The sequence below is a fragment of the Thunnus thynnus genome, chromosome 16 (assembly GCF_963924715.1).
Source record: "Thunnus thynnus chromosome 16, fThuThy2.1, whole genome shotgun sequence".
Lineage (NCBI taxonomy): Eukaryota > Metazoa > Chordata > Actinopteri > Scombriformes > Scombridae > Thunnus > Thunnus thynnus.
The window spans coordinates 4,385,267-4,407,155 of record NC_089532.1 but is presented as its reverse complement, the minus strand read 5'-3'; the positions used below and the strand labels follow the sequence as shown (position 1 = coordinate 4,407,155).

The window sequence follows — 21,889 nt, the reverse complement described above, 5'->3', positions numbered from 1 at the left end:
AACATAATTATAACTCTGTGTGAGAAGAGGAGAGAAATCATTCAGTGGCCACAGAATCAAGAATAAATCTGTTATTGATTTTATTCATAATCACTTTATAAGCATCTTCAGCATCACTTCATCACTTGTCAGTGTGATACTAGATTCTCCTCCATTATATGATTTTTCTGATGCACCAAACATTGATGAAGCAGAATCTTGTTTCTCTTTCAGTTTCAATTTCCTATTAATTCATCCATATTTATATATTTATACATTATAAATATATTAGATTGTTGTTCATTTCACATTCATTATTCCTGGAAGTTTAAATATTTCCCACAAATAAACTGAATTTATAATTATATATGTTCTAGCAGAATAACATACCACTGAATAAACTGTAAGAATTATTTAAAGTATGTATAATATGGCAGATCCATATCATCAATCCATATCTCTGATTGGTTATTCCTTCATGTGATCACTTGAGAGTTGCTCTTACTGTAAATGTTACTTTTACACTTTGCTTTAAGTTGTCTCTTGATAAATGTGTCTTATTGTTCAGACTCAGCAAACAGTTGTTTTACTCCTCACTTGTTTCTTTAGAGCGTTCTGAAGTTTGATAAATACGGGTCCAGACCTTATGGAGACATAAACTTGTGTATCATCATCACAATAACTGAAGTCTACATTGAGTCTGTGGAACAAAATGTTGTTGGTTCATATTAATTTTTATATGGAACCATTTTAATTGTCTTGTTTATTTGAGGTTGTTTTTACAGTCACGTACATATTAACTAACTATTGAAGACAATCTGAATGTATCATATATCTCCTTCCATGTGTTCTTATGTCTCTGTCTGAACGCCACCTCCTGCCAACTCCTTACAACACCTCTGATCTCCTAAATATCAGTACAGATAGAAGTGATTTCCTCAGTTTAGAAAGTTGATCAAATGTTTTGTACTCCTTGTCCTAAAAGTGGAACCAAATTTGCATCAGTGTGAGAATTTTTGTCCAGTTGGTAGTGATTTCCTTCTCTGAGATGTTTGATAAATATAGACCTGGACCAGCTTTGCTTCTCTGTTGCTTAATTTCTTCTGAAAAATCATTTAAGGATCCTTTTGATTGAAATAATATACAGTCACATATTAAATCCATAACCTCCTTTGGATTATTTCACGCACTTTTCATATTTGAAATGAAGTTGCTGTTGATTGTAATGTTTATTTTCATACTTATGAAGTAGTGTCATAACTATGATTATTATTTGCTGCAGGCTGGGCTCTCTGGAATCTCTCTCCTCATATTTAAAGAAGGCTTCATTTCGGTCTTCAGACAGGCGGTGAGTCAAACCTTTAACCCGTATATACAATCTTTCACACAGTTTTTGAGAATCCATTTTTAGTGAACTTTTTTGATATCTACTTCGAAGTTTCTGTTTATCCAACAGTTTCTGTGACTAGATGGCAAATGTTCTAATTTCTCACTCTGGTGAATTTTCTTTTATGTCTGTCAGAATCTCTCTGGAGAGAAAAGTTTCCTCTAAATACAGACGTGTGTTCAGGAAAGAGAAGACACGTTCATATCAGCACAATATTGACTTCAAAAAGAAGTAAGACTTTACTAACAGTAAAATGTTACTGTATTCTTAAATATTTTGTAAACAAACACACACACATAACTCACAGCTTAAATCTTGGTACCAACTGTGTGCAGTTTAAAGTAAATATTTTGTTTCTGTGTGGAACAAGTTATAAAACCAGACCTTCCCTTTATCAACTGTGTGCATTGTTAAAATGTTTGGATTTAACTTTGATAATAGACCAGAACCTTGAATGGCAGCTTGCTGCTGAGTGAATGAGCAGTAAATTATGAAGTGCTTAAGATAAAAACTTGAAGTCATTTACCATTTATAATTTATAATTAGTTGTCACATTGCAGTTTGGGTTAAAAACACTACTTGGGTTAAGATGAGAAAAACGTCATTAACTTGCTTAAAGGAAGCCGACATGGATTGTTGGCTTTACCACCACTGCTGGTAAAGACAAATGAACTCAGGACATCTAGTGGTCACATCAGGCAGTGCAGAGTCTGACATGAGAACACAAAATGGACACAAACCTAAGTACATTAGCAAATGTTTCAGTCGATGATGATTTGCTTGACACACACTGTCAGATCAGTGTGCACAACATGTTGGTATTCTAGTGTTAATTGCAGAAATAGCAGAGTCATTTGATGAACTATTAACTATATTAACAATTGTGTGTGTGTTGTTTTACAGCCCAGACCACAAATGTGTCTTCAGACCTTCCTCAATGCCAGTGTAAGTCACCATTCTGTTACTTTATAATATTAGTATCTATGTTGGTTAACGTGTTGCTTTGCTCTGTGACCTGTGTAAACAAGGAATAACTGTTCCTCCATTCAATACATCTCTGGTTTCAGCAGCTTGTTTTGTTAGCTGATCATATTTACATTTATCTTTTCTGTCACTTGTATCCACACTGACAGATACTTGAATCAGTAAAATCAACTTACTTTTCTTCAAGATCAAAATGAGCACAAATGTTCGAGCCAGAAATGATTCAGTGTGAACAGAAAACATTATTCCTGAACTTTTCTGATGTCTATCTGGTAGTTGTTTATCCAGCAGTTGTTGTGTCTGGATGGCTGATATTCTCATGTTGGGTCTTCTTGATGAATATTTTTTCTCAATCTGCTTTGCTGTGGTTTCATTTATATCTTCAATAACTAGAAACACTGAGTTTTATTAAATGTTAGTTAGCAGAGAGAAAGGTCAGTCCTTCTATTTTCTATACTCATAAATACTCTTCAATCAGTCTGCTCTGATTGTAATAACAATAATAATAATGATGGTAATAATGATAATTAAAATTTCTGTTTTATTCCAGCACTTGATTACATCAAGACAAAACAAATCAATAACCACAGAGCCTGTATTTATCAAACTGCTAAAAGTTCAAATTTAGATTCAAGATAAAGATAAAAGTTGACAAACTTGAGAATAAAAATTATTTATCAAACTTGTGTTGATATAAAATGTTGTTAAATGTCAGAGAGCTGCAGAGGTCTGTTAAGTTGGTTCAGAGTAGATCTTAGATGACTGCAGTACAGAAAACAGAGCCGAGCCTCCGTTTTCTGTCTGATTGTACAAAATATAATTGGTTGTGATGAATAATATGTTAAGCAGCATCATTATAAATAGAGTAGTTTTAGTCTATTATTTGTCTTTGAACATTTAATAGTTTTTCTGATGAACAAAACATTAATGTAGCAGAATGTTGTTTCCATTTCAGTCAATTTTATTTCAAACCTTTAACTTGTATATAAATTCTTTCATACACTTTTTGAGAAAAATCCATTTTTAGTGAACTTTTTTGATATCTACTTCAAAGTGTATGTTTATCACAGTTTATAACAGTTGCTGTGACTAGATGTCAAATGTTCTAATTTTCCACTCTGGTGGCTTTTCTTTTGTTTCTGTCAGAATCTCTCTGGAGAGAAAAGATTCCTCTGGATCCAGCTGTGAGTCCGGCAGAAAGTGAGTAAAAACTCAGAAGATTGCAATATTAACTTTAAAAAGTTTAAAAAGTTTACTTTACTAACAGTAAAAAGGTTGTGGAATTGAACTTATAAATATTCTTTACAATGTTCATGTTTCTGTATATTACTGTTAGAAAATGAGGACGATTTACAAGCAATGATTTTCTGAATGGTGTAAAAGAGGAGGCCTAACATTAATCAGAAATAAAAACAAGTCTTACATCTTCAAGAATCAGGCAGAGAAAGCAGTGCTCAGTTTAGTTTTGGTGATGATCAACTTCAGGTTATAGAAATATGTAAATGTTTATTGATGTGTTTCTTGTATTTTAGATTATACTTCAGGAATATGTGAATATAAAGGATTAAAAAATGACAATCAGATATTCTTTGGGAATTCATACATTTGCACCATGTTGATTGAGATATGGGGTTGGATTCATGTTAGATGGAAGACTAGTATTGTAAGTTTACAATAATACAATATTAGATATATATGAAATATAAATACAAAAATAGGCAGAGGATTTATTTATGAAAGAAAGAAAAGACTAAAGACCCAGCTCTTTTTCAAACACCTCTGCACTTGATGGACTGTACATAGAGAAGAAAAAACAAAACAAACCTGCTTCTATGCAATATATGCGCTCTATGCATTGCCTTGGTGCACTGCCTGTTGGCATCTACGTCTTATCGGACTCAAACTTAAGCTTTATGGCACTTACTCGTGTTGTTGTCTCCTGACTAGATCCTTGCTTGTGTTGTATCACTCTCATATGCATGTTGCTTTGGATAAAAGTGTCTGCTAAATGAAAAATGTAAATGTAAAAGTAATACAAATGTGAAAAATATGTTGAATATAATCTGTCTGAAAGTAAAAGGTCACTGTGCAGAAATAAGATGTGACATACTGACTCAGCATTTTGAAACTGTGCAAATTATGTTTTGTGTTTTTATCAGGGAAAAGGAAAAGACGACACCCCCCCACCACCCAGGAGCTTGTTGTTGGAAGCAGTGCTGGGATAGAAACATAGTCTACGCACCCACCAGTGGTTGTCCTGACTAGTCCACCTACAACTATCCAACCTGCAGACGCTTCAACTCCTCCTCTCCCTGCAACAAGAGACAAAGCTAAAAGCAAATTGGAAACAGAGACATTCAGGAGAAATTTTTAAAAAAGAGAAAGGAGTCATTCTCTTTGAAAGAGTGACTGAGCAGAAAAAACTTGCCTTTACTGTATTCTGTATTCTCACTTATGTTTCTGGGGGAGGAACCCCAAACCCCCTTCTGGATCTTTAAAACCTTAAGACCAGAATTTGGCAGCAATTTAAGTAACAGTGAAGATATAAAAACTTGACATAGATTTAGATAATTTTCTCAGATGACAAGGTGTTGGCACAATGCTGGAACAAAAAGTGATGTGATAAATAAATTTAAAAATTTAAAAAGCTCTTGTTGTCATCAATCCCGACTCCGATTTCACCTCTTTTACTTCTCTCTCATATCACATACAGTGCTGAAAAGTAACTAAGTACATTTACTCAAGTACTGTACTTAAGTACAATTTTGAGGTACTTGTACTTTACTTGTGTATTTCCATTTGATGCTACTTTATAGTTCCACTCCACTACATTTCAGAGGGAAATATTATACTTTCTCCTCCACTACATTTATTTGACAGCTTTAGTTACTTTTCAGGTGAAGATTTGACATAAAATAATACATTTTGATTCTAACTGTTGTTTAAATTGTTGCTCTTTTATTTTCTTTTAAAAGGATGTTGTGCACTTGGTCTGAAAGGTGCTATATAAAGTGTACACTTATATATAATATGATAATATAATACTATTACCATTAATCTACCACAGTATCTAAATTTGTCTCCACATCAATAAACTAAAACATTTAAATGCCCTGACGTGTATGTGTTAGTGAGTGTCCGTTAAGATGCAGCTGTTAATGTGACTAATGTGGCAGATCTGAAACTTGTCAGATTAATGTCTGAATCTGACCAATAATGTCGTTCAGGTGTCACTAAATGTAATCCGAGATTTTGCAGAAACATTAGTAGGATTACTGATGTTCAGATTGTTGTTCACAGCTGCTGTGTGTCAGATTCTTTCCTTTGACTTTATTAATACCTGCAGCATCACACAGCGGCAGAAACGATAAATGCATCTTTAAACTGAGAGAGAGATGTGCGCATTTACGCACGTGGCACAGCAACAGTAACTTCATTAACACCCCAACAGGATGGTAATTATTAATGTTCTGTGTTGTGCTATACACCAGACTGGTCAGCCAGATGTTACACACTGATTCCAGGTTTATACAGTGAAATTGTTTGTAATAAAACAACCCTTCTGGATCAATCATGAGCTCCATTAGGCACAAAATGACATTTCAGTTTGGAGGCATTTTCGGTAAACAGCTGCATGTATTTATGACACTCAAATAAGATGGTGATGATGAATGTCAATAGTGTCTGACTATCATGTCCCGTTCAATTAATCCCAGACCGATTTAAAGTATACATGTTGAATATAATAAGTGGACTGTTTAAATGTCATTGTTACAATTTAGTATGAAGAAATTCATCACATCGCTCGATGGCATCGATCAGTTTACAGTGAACCAGTTTAACTTTCACTTTTGGAGGAACATCGAAAATAACTTGTAGGTATCTTTTAATCGTGGATTGTTTAAATTTAAGAGGGCAGAGTTTTATCTGAAAAGTCAGGATATCAGTCTGATATGAAATACTGTCGAATAACTTTATTCTAAATTGTACTTTCGCTCAAGGAAACAACAACATAACTAAGAATAAAAGGGTGTGTGTGTGGGGGGGGGGGGGGGGGGGGGCGTTACACCCGTTGACCCGTTACATTTTTGTTCTGCAGCCGTTGATTTTCGGTCCTGTGTTGCAGTGTGTTTCACTCTTTAAAGGTATTGTAACTACGCTTTATATGCTTTAATGAATCTTCTTGCCAGCCTTAATATATCGTATATAGGATTTAGCAGTAGAAATCAACCGTTAAAGTGTAACATATCATTTTCTTTTTCAGCAGTATTCCTACAACAGTCGCAGTACAATCTTGCAGAGAACACACTTGCCGGTTTATGTGGCATTAGTTAGCAGAGCTGCACACAGAGCTCTCCAAAATCACAAATTAACTTTCGTGCCTCTTTCTCTATTTCTCATCTATTATGTAACTTATTGAAATGTCCGTCAAAAACCAGCTGTTAATGTGGTTCAGGTCTGTAAGGGGTTAGAATAATGTCTGTTCAGGTGTCACTGAATGTAATCCAGGATTATTGTGTGATTATTAGGGCCTGAGCACAAAGTGCGAAGACCCTATTGTATTTCGTGTGTTTGTTTCTTTCTTATTCTTTCTTTATTAATCTTTATGGTATCGGCTTCAAACTTTAATACATGGCTTATCACACTGTGCTGAACAAAAGTTATTAAAAACTTTGTAATAACTCGAACGGTTTAGATTTAGTAAGCCCTGAAAGTTGTAGTGCGACATCACACCTTACAAAGTAAAGCAATGGGGAGGCAATCTCTGAGCATGGACTTTGTGCCAAACTGGGGCGTCTGACGTCTAAATTATAAGTCAGACCAGAGAAACACAGTACAGAGTACAGAGAAATCCTTCTCTCCAGCTAAAGTAAACATCTACATGCCTGTGTCAGAAGCCCTTGGACTGCGCCACACTCCATTTACTTAGTGTTTCTACACATCTGACAGCAGTGTTCAATCCTTACTTTTTTTCAAGGAGTACATGTGCTCCTAAATGAAAAAGAAAACAGAAGAAAACAATTCATTACATACATATTTACAATTTATCACATACATATTCAAACTCTTTGTGTGTGTGTGTGTGTAAATCAAAATGTATGTGTTTTTAGGGGTGCTCGATTATGGCAAAAATCATAGTCACAATTATTTTTGTTCAATATTGAGATCATGATTATTTAACATGATCACTTTTTGCCAGTTGCCGATGTTGATATATGCACATATTTTTCCCACTTGGCTGAGGAGACTATTACACATGCAATCATATATTGTACTAATGATCAAGAAAGACTACAGCCTATATGAGGGAAGAACTTTAATGCTGAGCTACTGAACTCCAGTCTTCCTAAGTTCTTCATTCATATATTGTCTTTCTTGATCATAGTATAATCTATGCTTACATGCATAATAGCCTCCTCAGCCAGCTGGTAAAAATATGTGCATATATCGGCAATCGGCCACAATGAGTTGGAAATATCAGCATATTGGATATCAGCAAAAATCTAATGTCGTGCATCCCTAGTTAAAAGTCTTTACATTCCTAAAAATAGACTTGATGAAAATTAGGAAATTAATTTGTTTTACACACAAACTCATCAAGGGTTTTCAATTTACTAATTGAAATTCAAGTGAATGGGCACAAAGCTTGCATGATTTTTATGACACAGGTGTGAGCAAGGCAGCCATGTCTCACCCTGCAGAAAATGGCTGCAAACTGTCTGAATAGCGCCTCCTACGAAATTTCAGTAAAGCAGCCCCAACAGCCGTCTGAAGACATCTACATGCCCGTCACAGAAGCCCTTCGATTGCGCCGCGGCCCGACATGTGCAAGGGCGAGAAGGCCCATTCAACGCTGCTTGCAGCTTTAATTTCCTTTGAGTTTGTGAAATATCTGCAGCATCACATGGCAGCAGAATCTCCTAAACACGCCAACAGGATCTATCAGAATCTAACGATAATTAATGTCACGTTTTTCCTTCACATCCGACAGGTCATCTGTTAGGCTACACACAGATTCAATGTTTATACAGTGAAACTTGAATAAAGCAGCTCCATCGGACCTGTCATGACATTTTATTCTAAAAAACTGAAAACCCAAACTTTGAACAGTCTATTTAATCATTCAAGTAACTCATTAAAGAAGTAGTTTTCAGAGCAACAAAGACTGGACGGTATATCAGCTGATCCATCATAGTTCAGTAACCATCCCTGATACATGACAGTAGAAGCTGCAATGGATCAGGGTTTTCATCCAGTGCGTGGGTTGCTGTGCACACGGAGATGGGGTGTAATCTACATTTGCAAAACCAACCAGTTAGTCCTCATCCTTAAAGTCTTTTCTCTTATAAAACTGAAAGTACTGTATGAAAACTATTTTGATAAAGCATAAATATCACCTTAGTGTCACTTGTCCAAGTAGTGCTGCGTCTTCTAACCACAGTCATAGTGGACAAGCAACACAAAGAGTTGAGTGAGATTCATGCTTTATCACAAGTGTTTTCTAACAACAACAACAAAAAAAAAAACCACCCCGCCTCCGTTAAAAAGCAAATAGTTTTCCTATTGGAGAGGTTACATTAAAATCTAGTCTTCTGTTATTTATGCAAAAAATGCGAATTTGAATAATTCACCACACTTAGTTTGCGAGAAAACTTGTAGGCTATATACTGGTTTCTGTCAACACTTCAAGTTAGCACTGGTCAGTCTCATGTGTCCATGAACAAACTGTATGAGAATTGTTCTCTATATCTGCCTGGAATCTGCTCCACAGACATAAAACACATCAAAAGTTAACTGTCTTTCAAAAAGTCAAAGAATTTCACATAGATGTGTCTTTTAATTATTGCTATTTTGGAATCTATTTGATTTTTTTTCTTTTTGTTTCTATCTTGACCACCTTGTTTTTGTTTTTGTAAGTTTTTATTGTCCACCTTTCATTTATTTTCTAATTTCTACATTTGGTTGATTTAGCTTTTTATTATTTTATTATTTTAAATTGTTGTTTGCTTTATAGTTGCTGTTGTTGTGTGGACCCCAGCAGGGATGTCTTAACATTACTATAGGCCTTGGGACTATGGACATTTTGGAGGATGGACGTTTTTACAAAGAGTGTTGAAGCACAGCAAGAGGATTGACTCCTCATCACATCTGCCCCCACATCACAGGTAGCTTACCCTCCTACATCTTGTTTACTATGTTTTTGTTTGTTTGTTTGTTGTTTTTTAAGTTCATGTTTCATGAGGCCTCTGGAGGCCCAAGGCTTGTGCATTAAGGCGCCACTGGAACCAGCGACCAGTTTGTGGAAACTAATGGATATCCAAATACAGAATAAAGAGATGGGATAAGGTTCAATAAAGAGTGAATCCAGATGTAATTCACTCAAATTGTGAACAATATTTTATTTTGATGTTAAAATACAGTCAACATAATAATGTGAGCCATATTTGATTTTAATGTTATACAGGGTTTTTTGCTATTTGGATTAGTCTATTATGAACTGTTAACAGGCTGTTCCTGACTTGTCTGGGTTGCAGAGTTATACTTAATGACCCAGGTGATGATGAATGTGTGTAGAAAAGCAGCAAATTCTTACATTTGAAAATGTTGCCAGCAAATGTTTCAGTTTATGATCTTTTGCTTGACACACACTGTCAGATCAGTGTGCACAACATGTTTTAAAAGTTGTCATTCTAGCATTAATTGCAGAAATAGCAGTTTAATTGATAACTGCTCTCAGCCCTCATGTACTCAGTGACTAGTGAGGAAATGCAGAGAAGCTGTGTCTGACTGACAGCTGATATGAATGGTAATAACTTAATGAAGTTATTACTGCTGGTAAAGACAAATGAACTCAGGACATCTAGTGGTCACATCAGGCAGTGCAGAGTCTGACATGACAACACAAAATGGACACAAACCCAAGTACATTCATGGTGTCAGTGAACTTCATAGACACAATCAGACAAGATTTATTTCTGTAGGGAAGGTGGGCTGATGATTACAACTCATTAACACCAACATTCATGAACTCATGAATTGGGTTTCTGTTTGACATTTTACATATAGTAGTTGAGTGTGTTTGTGTGCAAGTGTATGCTTGCAATGGGTCAGTGTGAGGAGACAGAGGAGGGGGTCCATCCCTCTGAAACCCCTCTGTGTGGGCAACATGACAACCAGACCAAAGCTCTGAGGTGAGATGAGGATCTCTGACTGTTTAAAATGACTTTTTCTCTGTGAGATTTCTCCTGTTTGCTCCTGAGTCACAAATCAGCAGCAACATTACTCCACCATCTTTAGTCAGAGTCAAAGATGTGACTCAAACGCTGTGTGTGTGTGTGTGTGTGTGTGTGTGTGTGTGTGTGTGTGTGTGTGTGTGTGTGTGTTGTGTTACAGCCCAGAGAAGCAGCAGATACCAGACTCTCAGGTACTCAGTAAACCTATGGTGCGCATTCAGGCTCTATCCAGATCTGCCTCACTGTCACCGTAAGTCACCATTCTGTTACTTTATAATATTAGTATCTATGTTGGTTAACGTGCTGCTTTGCTCTGTGACCTGTGTAAACAAGGAATAACTGTTCCTCCATTCAATACATCTCTGGTTTCAGCAGCTTGTTTTGTTAGCTGATCATATTTACATTTATCTTTTCTGTCACTTGTATCCACACTGACAGACACTTGAATCAGTAAAATCAACTGACTTTTCTTCAAGATCAAAATGAGCACAAATGTTAGAGCCAGAAATGATTCAGTGTGAACAGAAAACATTATTCCTGAACTTTTCTGATGTCTATCTGGTAGTTGTGTATCCAGCAGTTGTTGTGTCTGGATGGCTGATATTCTCATGTTGGGTCTTTTTCATAAACTTTATTTTTTGGTCTTTCTTGATCTGCTTTGCTGTGATTTCATTTATATCTTTATAACTAGAAACAGTGTGTTCTATTAAATGGTAAAAAATCCATTGTAGTTAACACAGAGAAAGGTGTTCCTTAGAGGTCAGTCCTTCTATTTTTTATACTGATAAATGATCTTCCATCAGTCTGCTCCGAGTGTAATAATAATAATAATAATAATAATAATAATAATAATGATGATAAAATTTTCTGTTTTAGTTCATTACTTGATATCAGCAAGACAAAACAAATCAATAACAACAGAGCCTGTATTTATCAAACTGCTAAAAGTAAAAAATTTGGACTTAAGTGAAAGATAAAAGTTGACAAACTTGAGAATAAAAATTATTGAACTTGTGTTGATATAAAATGTTGTTAAATGTCAGAGAGCTGCAGAGGTCTGTTAAGTTGGTTCAGAGTAGATCTTAGATGACTGCAGTACAGAAAACAGAGCCGAGCCTCCGTTTTCTGTCTGATTGTACAAAATATAATTGGTTGTGATGAATAATATGTTAAGCAGCATCATTATAAATAGAGAAGTTTTAGTCTATTATTTGTCTTTGAACATTTGACAGGATGTTACATCACTTTTTCCTGTTTTTAGCATTTATCAACAAACAATCAGAAAACATCTGGTGAATCTGTCAACATCATTAAAATCATTCAGTGGACACAGAATCAAGAATAAATCTGACATTGATTTTATTTGCAGTCACTTTCTAATCATCTTTATTATCTGAACTTGTCAGTGTGATACTAGATTCTCCTCCATTATATGATTTCTCTGACGTATATCAGACGTTGACGAAGCAGAATTTTGTTTCCATTTCAGTCAATTTCCTATTACTTCATCCATATTTATATATTTATACATTGTAGATATGATAGATTGTTGATCATTTCACATTCATTATTCCTGGAGGTTTCAATATTTCGCAAAAATAAATTGAACTTATAATTATATATGTTCTTGCAGAATAACATACCACTGAATAAACTGTAAGAATTATTTAAAGTATGTAAAATATGGCAGATCCATATCATCAATCCATATCTCTGATTGGTTATTCCTTCATGTGATCACTTGAGAGTTGCTCTTACTGTAAATGTTACTTTTACACTTTGCTTTAAGTTGTCTCTTGATAAATGTGTCTTATTGTTCAGACTCAGCAAACAGTTGTTTTACTCCTCAGTTGTTTCTTTAGAGCGTTCTGAAGTTTGATAAATACGGGTCCAGACCTTATGGAGACATAAACTTGTGTATCATCATCACAATAACTGAAGTCTACATTGAGTCTGTGGAAGAAAATGTTGTTGGTTCATGTTCATTTTTATATGGAACCATTTTAATTGTCTTGTTTATTTGAGGCTGTTTTTACAGCCACATACATATTAACTAACTATTGAAGACAATCTGAATATATCATATATCTCCTTCCATGTGTTCTTATGTCTCTGTCTGAACGCCACCTCCTGCCAACTCCTTACAACATCTCTGATCTCCTAAATATCAGTACAGATAGAAGTGATTTCCTCAGTTAAGAAAGTTGATCAAATGTTTTGTGCTCCTTGTCCTAAAAGTGGAACCAAATTTGCATCAGTGTGAGAATTTTTGTCCAGTTGGTAGTGATTTCCTTCTCTGAGATGTTTGATAAATATAGACCTGGACCAGCTTTGCTTCTCTGTTGCTTATTTTCTTCTGAAAAAATCATTTAAGGGTCTTTTTGATTGAAATAATATACAGTCACACATTAAATCCATAACCTCCTTTGGATTATTTCACACACTTTTTAATATTTGAAATGAAGTTGCTGTTGATAGTAATGTTTATTTTCATACTTATGAAGAAGTGTCATAACTATGATTATTACTTGCTACAGGTTGGACTCTGGTGAATCTCCCTCCTCATATTCAGAGAAGGACGATGCAACAAGTGATTATGATTCAGTCTTTTCTCCAGCCAGTGGGTGAGTCAAACCTTTAACCCGTATATACATTCTTTGACAATTTTTTTTGAGAATCAATTTTTAATGATTTCTTAAAAATGTTTTCTTTAATGTTCCTGTTTATCCAACAGTTGTCAAATGTTCTAATTTTCCACTCTGGTGGTTTTTCTTTTGTGTCTGTCAGAATCTCTGTGGGAAGTTGGGCTTCCTCTGTATCCAGCTGTGTGTCCAACCAGAGTAAAAGGTCAAAAGATGACGATATTAACTTCAAAAAGAAGTAAGACTTTACTAACAGTAAAATGTTACTGCATTCATACATATTATGTGCATCACACACACACACACACACACACACACACACATACAGATGATGAAATTGTAAAGCACTTTGGATAAAAGCTTGCAGTCATTCACCATTTATAATTAGTTGTCACATTGCAGTTTGGGTTAAAAACACTACTTGAGCTAAAATGAGAAAAACATCATTAACTTACTTAAAAGAAGCAAACATGGATTGTTGGTAGAAAACAGGAAACAATATAATATTAGTGAGATGATGAATATTTATAATCTTCACCATCTTAGTCTAACATTTGCTAATTAGTACCAAAGTACTGGACAAATTAAAATTTTACCTGATGACAGTAGATGAAAAGTGAAGAAATAACCAAAGTTGTTACAATTCATCCTGAGATGATCCTGAGTGTCTGAACCAAATTTCATGACAATTCATCCAGTTTAGACATTTAACTGTGAATTAAAACTGTCAACCTCATGGTGACGCTCAAAGAACAGTCAGAGGATCAACAAAGTCAGTAGGATTTATCCTCTGGGGATCATGAATGTTCATCTAATAGAGCAGTGTAAGTACTTTATCAAACCACCTGTTCAATGAGAATTAACATGTAGAAAAGTGATATTTTCATCTGCTTTGCCCACCGTGTCCCATCCACCACCAGCATGTTTTACACAAACACAGCACGCTGGTTAGGCTAATAAAATGAAAGCTGTCTGAATGAAATCTAACTGTTTATCTTAGTTTGCCATGTATCCTATCCATCCCAGTATTATGTCCTGCCTGTTTTTAATTCAGATTGTATTGACTGTATTACATATTGTATGTGTTGAATAACAAGTTAGAAGGTAGATTTACTTGATGGTTTGGGTGGATTTTGGTGTTTTGTGATAGAAGTGGTTCTCAGATTGACTGTGTCCTACCAGTGCAGCTCTTATGAAAAAAATAGTGAAGATCAGTACAATAGAGATATTTCAGTGTGGACCAAAGTGGTTGAGCTTGCTGACCCCACTGGGCCCCACTGCTAGCACGGATAAAAGACCCGAAAGTGCAATTAAATGACTGTATCTGGACATAAGCTTGTTATATTTGTATAATTGTACTTGTCTCAAAAACAGCATCACTAATGTTTTTAAAATAAAACATTTTGATAACAAGGAAAAAATGATTTTCTGAATGATTAGTGTCAGTGCAGACTACAAGATTTTCACCATGATTAGCCCAGACAAATGTTGTAAATCTGGGGGAGAAAAAAAACCCCTTAAATTGGCACAAAATACAAAAGAAAACATTATTCCTGAACTTTTCTGATGTCTATCTGGTAGTTGTGTATCCAGCAGTTGTTGTGTCTGGATGGCTGATATTCTCATGTTGGGTCTTCTTCATAAACTTTATTTTTGGTCTTTCTTGATCTGCTTTGCTGTGGTTTCATTTATATCTTTATAATATAAGATGTTCCTCAGAGGTCAGACCTTCTATTTTCTGTACTCATGAATGATCTTCCATCAGTCTGCTCTGACTGTAATAATAATAATAATAATAATAATAATGATAATGATAATGATAATGATAATAATAATAATAATAATAATAATAATAATAATAATAATAATAATAATAATAATAATAATAATAAATAATAATAATAATAATAATAATAATAATAAAAAATTCTGTTTTATTCCAGCACTTGATATCAGCAAGACAAAACAAATCAATAACAACAGAGCCTGTATTTATCAAACTGCTAAAAGTAAAAATTTGGACTTAAGTGAAAGATAAAAGTTGACAAACTTGAGAATAAAAACTATTTATCAAACTTGTGTTGATATAAAATGTTGTTAAATGTCAGAGAGCTGCAGAGGTCTGTTAAGTTGGTTCAGAGTAGATCTTAGATGACTGCAGTACAGAAAACAGAGCCGAGCCTCCGTTTTCTGTCTGATTGTACAAAATATAATTGGTTGTGATGAATAATATGTTAAGCAGCATCATTATAAATAGAGAAGTTTTAGTCTATTATTTGTCTTTGAACATTTGACAGGATGTTACATCACTTTTTCCTGTTTTTTAGCATTTATCAACAAACAATCAGAAAACATCTGGTGAATCTGTCAACATCATTAAAATCATTCAGTGGACACAGACTCAAGAATAAATCTGACATTGATTTTATTTGCAGTCATTTTCTAATCATCTTTATTATCTGAACTTGTCAGTGTGATACTAGATTCTCCTCCATTATATGATTTCTCTGACGTATATCAGACGTTGACGAAGCAGAATTTTGTTTCCATTTCAGCCAATTTCCTATTATTTTATCCTTATTTATATATTTATATATTATAACATAACAATGATTGTTATTTGCAGGCAGCTGGACTTCAGTGAATCTCCCTCCTCAGATTCAAAGAAGGTTGCAACAGATGATGGTGATTCAGTCTGGTCTATAGACAGTGGGTGAGTCAAACCTGTAACTCACATATTGATTCTTTAACACACTTTTTGCAATATATTGATGAAACTGTCAACATAACTATAACTCTGTGTGAGAAGAGGAGAGAAATCATTCAGTGGCCACAGAATCAAGAATAAATCTGTTATTGATTTTATTTATAATCACTTTATAAGCATCTTCATCATCACTTCATCACTTGTCAGTGTGATACTAAATTCTCTTTCACTATATGATTTTTCAGATGCACCAAACGTTGATGTAGCAGAATTTTGTTGTTGTTTCTCTTTCAGTTTCAATTTCCTATTAATTCATCCATATTTATATATGTATACATTATAAATATATTAGATTGTTGTTATGTCCACATTCATTATTCCTGAAGGTTTAAATATTTCCCATAATTTGAATTTATTATTATATATGTTCTTGCAGAATAACATACCACTGAATAAACTGTAAGAATTATTTAAAGTATGTACAATATGGCAGATCCATATCATTATTATTTGCTGCAGGCTGGGCTCTCTGGAATCTCTCTCCTCAGATTTAAAGAAGGATTCATTTCGGTCTTCAGACAGTCGGTGAGTCAAACCTTTAACCCGTATCTACAATCTTTCACACACTTTTTATGAATCCATTTTTAGTGAACTTTTTTGATATCTACTTCAAAGTTTCTGTTCATCCAATCCAATAGCCGTACAATTGTATTGCAGAAGTATTAAAGAAGTAAGACTTTACTAACAGTAAAATGTTACTGCATTCTTAGATATTTTGCACAAACAAACAAACACACACACACACACACACACACACACACACACACACACACACACACACACAAACAGACAAATGAACTCAGGACATCTAGTGGTCACATCAGGCAGTGCAGAGTCTGACATGAGAACACAAACTGGACACAAACCTAAGTACATTCATGGTGTCAGTGAACTTCATAGACACAATCAGACAAGATTTATTTCTGTAGGGAAGGTGGGCTGATAATTACAACTCATTAACACCAACATTCATGAACTCATGAATTGGGTTTCTGTTTGACATTTTACTTATAATAGTTGGGTGTGTTTGTGTGCAAGTGTATGCTTGCAATGAATCAGTGTGAGGAGACAGAGGAGGGGGTCCATCCCTCTGAAACCCCTCTGTGTGGACAACATGACAACCAGACCAAAGCTCAGAGGTGAGATGAGGATCTCTGACTGTTTAAAATGACTGTTCTCTCTCTCTGTTGTGTTCAGTAAACCTGTGATGCGCATTGAGGTTCCATTCAGAGCTGCTGCCTCAGCGCCAGAGTAAGTCACCATTCTGTTACTTTATAATATTAGTATCTATGTTGGTTTACGTGCTGCTTTGCTCTGTGACCTGTGTAAACAAGGAATAACTGTTCCTCTATTCAATACATCTCTGGTTTCAGCAGCTTGTTTTGTTAGCTGATCATATTTACATTTATCTTTTCTGTCACTTGTATCCACACTGACAGACACTTGAATCAGTAAAATCAACTTACTTTTCTTCAAGATCAAAATGACCACAAATGTTCGAGCCAGAAATGATTCAGTGTGAACAGAAAACATTATTCCTGAACTTTTCTGATGTCTATCTGGTAGTTGTGTATCCAGCAGTTGTTGTGTCTGGATGGCTGATATTCTCATGTTGGGTCTTCTTCATAAACTTTATTTTTTGGTCTTTCTTGATCTGCTTTGCTTTGGTTTCATTTATATCTTTATAACTAGAAACAGTGTGTTCTATTAAATGGTAAAAAAACAACAACAAAACAACCTTAGTTAACACCAAGAAAGGAAAGATAAAGATAAAAGTTGACAAACTTGAGAATAAAAATTATTGATCAAACTTGTGTTGATATAAAATGTTGTTAAATGTCAGAGAGCTGCAGAGGTCTGTTAAGTTGGTTCAGAGTAGATCTTAGATGACTGCAGTACAGAAAACAGAGCCGAGCCTCCGTTTTCTGTCTGATTGTACAAAATATAATTGGTTGTGATGAATAATATGTTAAGCAGCATCATTATAAATAGAGAAGTTTTAGTCTATTATTTGTCTTTGAACATTTGACAGGATGTTACATCACTTTTTCCTGTTTTTAGCATTTATCAACAAACAATCAGAAAACATCTGGTGAATCTGTCAACATCATTAAAATCATTCAGAGGACACAGAATCAAGAATAAATCTGACATTGATTTTATTTGCAGTCACTTTCTAATCATCTTTATTATCTGAACTTGTCAGTGTGATACTAGATTCTCCTCCATTATATGATTTCTCTGACGTATATCAGACGTTGACGAAGCAGAATTTTGTTTCCATTTCAGACAATTTTATTTCAAACCTTTAACTTGTATATAAATTCTTTCATACACTTTTTGAGAAAAATCCATTTTTAGTGAACTTTTTTGATATCTACTTCAAAGTGTATGTTTATCACAGTTTATAACAGTTGCTGTGACTAGATGTCAAATGTTCTAATTTTCCACTCTGGTGGCTTTTCTTTTGTTTCTGTCAGAATCTCTCTGGAGAGAAAAGATTCCTCTGGATCCAGCTGTGAGTCCGGCAGAAAGTGAGTAAAAACTCAGAAGATTGCAATATTAACTTTAAAAAGTTTAAAAAGTTTACTTTACTAACAGTAAAAAGGTTGTGGAATTGAACTTATAAATATTCTTTACAATGTTCATGTTTCTGTATATTACTGTTAGAAAATGAGGACGATTTACAAGCAATGATTTTCTGAATGGTGTAAAAGAGGAGGCCTAACATTAATCAGAAATAAAAACAAGTCTTACATCTTCAAGAATCAGGCAGAGAAAGCAGTGCTCAGTTTAGTTTTGGTGATGATCAACTTCAGGTTATAGAAATATGTAAATGTTTATTGATGTGTTTCTTGTATTTTAGATTATACTTCAGGAATATGTGAATATAAAGGATTAAAAAATGACAATCAGATATTCTTTGGGAATTCATACATTTGCACCATGTTGATTGAGATATGGGGTTGGATTCATGTTAGATGGAAGACTAGTATTGTAAGTTTACAATAATACAATATTAGATATATATGAAATATAAATACAAAAATAGGCAGAGGATTTATTTATGAAAGAAAGAAAAGACTAAAGACCCAGCTCTTTTTCAAACACCTCTGCACTTGATGGACTGTACATAGAGAAGAAAAAACAAAACAAACCTGCTTCTATGCAATATATGCGCTCTATGCATTGCCTTGGTGCACTGCCTGTTGGCATCTACGTCTTATCGGACTCAAACTTAAGCTTTATGGCACTTACTCGTGTTGTTGTCTCCTGACTAGATCCTTGCTTGTGTTGTATCACTCTCATATGCATGTTGCTTTGGATAAAAGTGTCTGCTAAATGAAAAATGTAAATGTAAAAGTAATACAAATGTGAAAAATATGTTGAATATAATCTGTCTGAAAGTAAAAGGTCACTGTGCAGAAATAAGATGTGACATACTGACTCAGCATTTTGAAACTGTGCAAATTATGTTTTGTGTTTTTATCAGGGAAAAGGAAAAGACGACACCCCCCCACCACCCAGGAGCTTGTTGTTGGAAGCAGTGCTGGGATAGAAACATAGTCTACGCACCCACCAGTGGTTGTCCTGACTAGTCCACCTACAACTATCCAACCTGCAGACGCTTCAACTCCTCCTCTCCCTGCAACAAGAGACAAAGCTAAAAGCAAATTGGAAACAGAGACATTCAGGAGAAATTTTTAAAAAAGAGAAAGGAGTCATTCTCTTTGAAAGAGTGACTGAGCAGAAAAAACTTGCCTTTACTGTATTCTGTATTCTCACTTATGTTTCTGGGGGAGGAACCCCAAACCCCCTTCTGGATCTTTAAAACCTTAAGACCAGAATTTGGCAGCAATTTAAGTAACAGTGAAGATATAAAAACTTGACATAGATTTAGATAATTTTCTCAGATGACAAGGTGTTGGCACAATGCTGGAACAAAAAGTGATGTGATAAATAAATTTAAAAATTTAAAAAGCTCTTGTTGTCATCAATCCCGACTCCGATTTCACCTCTTTTACTTCTCTCTCATATCACATACAGTGCTGAAAAGTAACTAAGTACATTTACTCAAGTACTGTACTTAAGTACAATTTTGAGGTACTTGTACTTTACTTGTGTATTTCCATTTGATGCTACTTTATAGTTCCACTCCACTACATTTCAGAGGGAAATATTATACTTTCTCCTCCACTACATTTATTTGACAGCTTTAGTTACTTTTCAGGTGAAGATTTGACATAAAATAATACATTTTGATTCTAACTGTTGTTTAAATTGTTGCTCTTTTATTTTCTTTTAAAAGGATGTTGTGCACTTGGTCTGAAAGGTGCTATATAAAGTGTACACTTATATATAATATGATAATATAATACTATTACCATTAATCTACCACAGTATCTAAATTTGTCTCCACATCAATAAACTAAAACATTTAAATGCCCTGACGTGTATGTGTTAGTGAGTGTCCGTTAAGATGCAGCTGTTAATGTGACTAATGTGGCAGATCTGAAACTTGTCAGATTAATGTCTGAATCTGACCAATAATGTCGTTCAGGTGTCACTAAATGTAATCCGAGATTTTGCAGAAACATTAGTAGGATTACTGATGTTCAGATTGTTGTTCACAGCTGCTGTGTGTCAGATTCTTTCCTTTGACTTTATTAATACCTGCAGCATCACACAGCGGCAGAAACGATAAATGCATCTTTAAACTGAGAGAGAGATGTGCGCATTTACGCACGTGGCACAGCAACAGTAACTTCATTAACACCCCAACAGGATGGTAATTATTAATGTTCTGTGTTGTGCTATACACCAGACTGGTCAGCCAGATGTTACACACTGATTCCAGGTTTATACAGTGAAATTGTTTGTAATAAAACAACCCTTCTGGATCAATCATGAGCTCCATTAGGCACAAAATGACATTTCAGTTTGGAGGCATTTTCGGTAAACAGCTGCATGTATTTATGACACTCAAATAAGATGGTGATGATGAATGTCAATAGTGTCTGACTATCATGTCCCGTTCAATTAATCCCAGACCGATTTAAAGTATACATGTTGAATATAATAAGTGGACTGTTTAAATGTCATTGTTACAATTTAGTATGAAGAAATTCATCACATCGCTCGATGGCATCGATCAGTTTACAGTGAACCAGTTTAACTTTCACTTTTGGAGGAACATCGAAAATAACTTGTAGGTATCTTTTAATCGTGGATTGTTTAAATTTAAGAGGGCAGAGTTTTATCTGAAAAGTCAGGATATCAGTCTGATATGAAATACTGTCGAATAACTTTATTCTAAATTGTACTTTCGCTCAAGGAAACAACAACATAACTAAGAATAAAAGGGTGTGTGTGTGGGGGGGGGGGGGGGGGGGGGCGTTACACCCGTTGACCCGTTACATTTTTGTTCTGCAGCCGTTGATTTTCGGTCCTGTGTTGCAGTGTGTTTCACTCTTTAAAGGTATTGTAACTACGCTTTATATGCTTTAATGAATCTTCTTGCCAGCCTTAATATATCGTATATAGGATTTAGCAGTAGAAATCAACCGTTAAAGTGTAACATATCATTTTCTTTTTCAGCAGTATTCCTACAACAGTCGCAGTACAATCTTGCAGAGAACACACTTGCCGGTTTATGTGGCATTAGTTAGCAGAGCTGCACACAGAGCTCTCCAAAATCACAAATTAACTTTCGTGCCTCTTTCTCTATTTCTCATCTATTATGTAACTTATTGAAATGTCCGTCAAAAACCAGCTGTTAATGTGGTTCAGGTCTGTAAGGGGTTAGAATAATGTCTGTTCAGGTGTCACTGAATGTAATCCAGGATTATTGTGTGATTATTAGGGCCTGAGCACAAAGTGCGAAGACCCTATTGTA

At 34.8% G+C, this 21,889-nt stretch overlaps 1 protein-coding gene across 1 annotated transcript in view; it reads left to right on the top strand.

Moving 5' to 3' along the window:
- The window catches only part of LOC137199727 (E3 SUMO-protein ligase RanBP2-like), a 102,864-nt gene that overhangs the window by 33,676 nt on the left and 47,299 nt on the right, over positions 1-21,889 (top strand). The window contains exons 11-17 of the mRNA XM_067614229.1: positions 1,262-1,327; positions 1,502-1,597; positions 2,270-2,311; positions 3,497-3,550; positions 15,853-15,939; positions 16,453-16,518; positions 18,474-18,527. Of these exons, the coding sequence (XP_067470330.1) occupies positions 1,262-1,327; positions 1,502-1,597; positions 2,270-2,311; positions 3,497-3,550; positions 15,853-15,939; positions 16,453-16,518; positions 18,474-18,527 (465 nt within the window). The remainder of the gene's footprint in view (positions 1-1,261; positions 1,328-1,501; positions 1,598-2,269; positions 2,312-3,496; positions 3,551-15,852; positions 15,940-16,452; positions 16,519-18,473; positions 18,528-21,889) is intronic.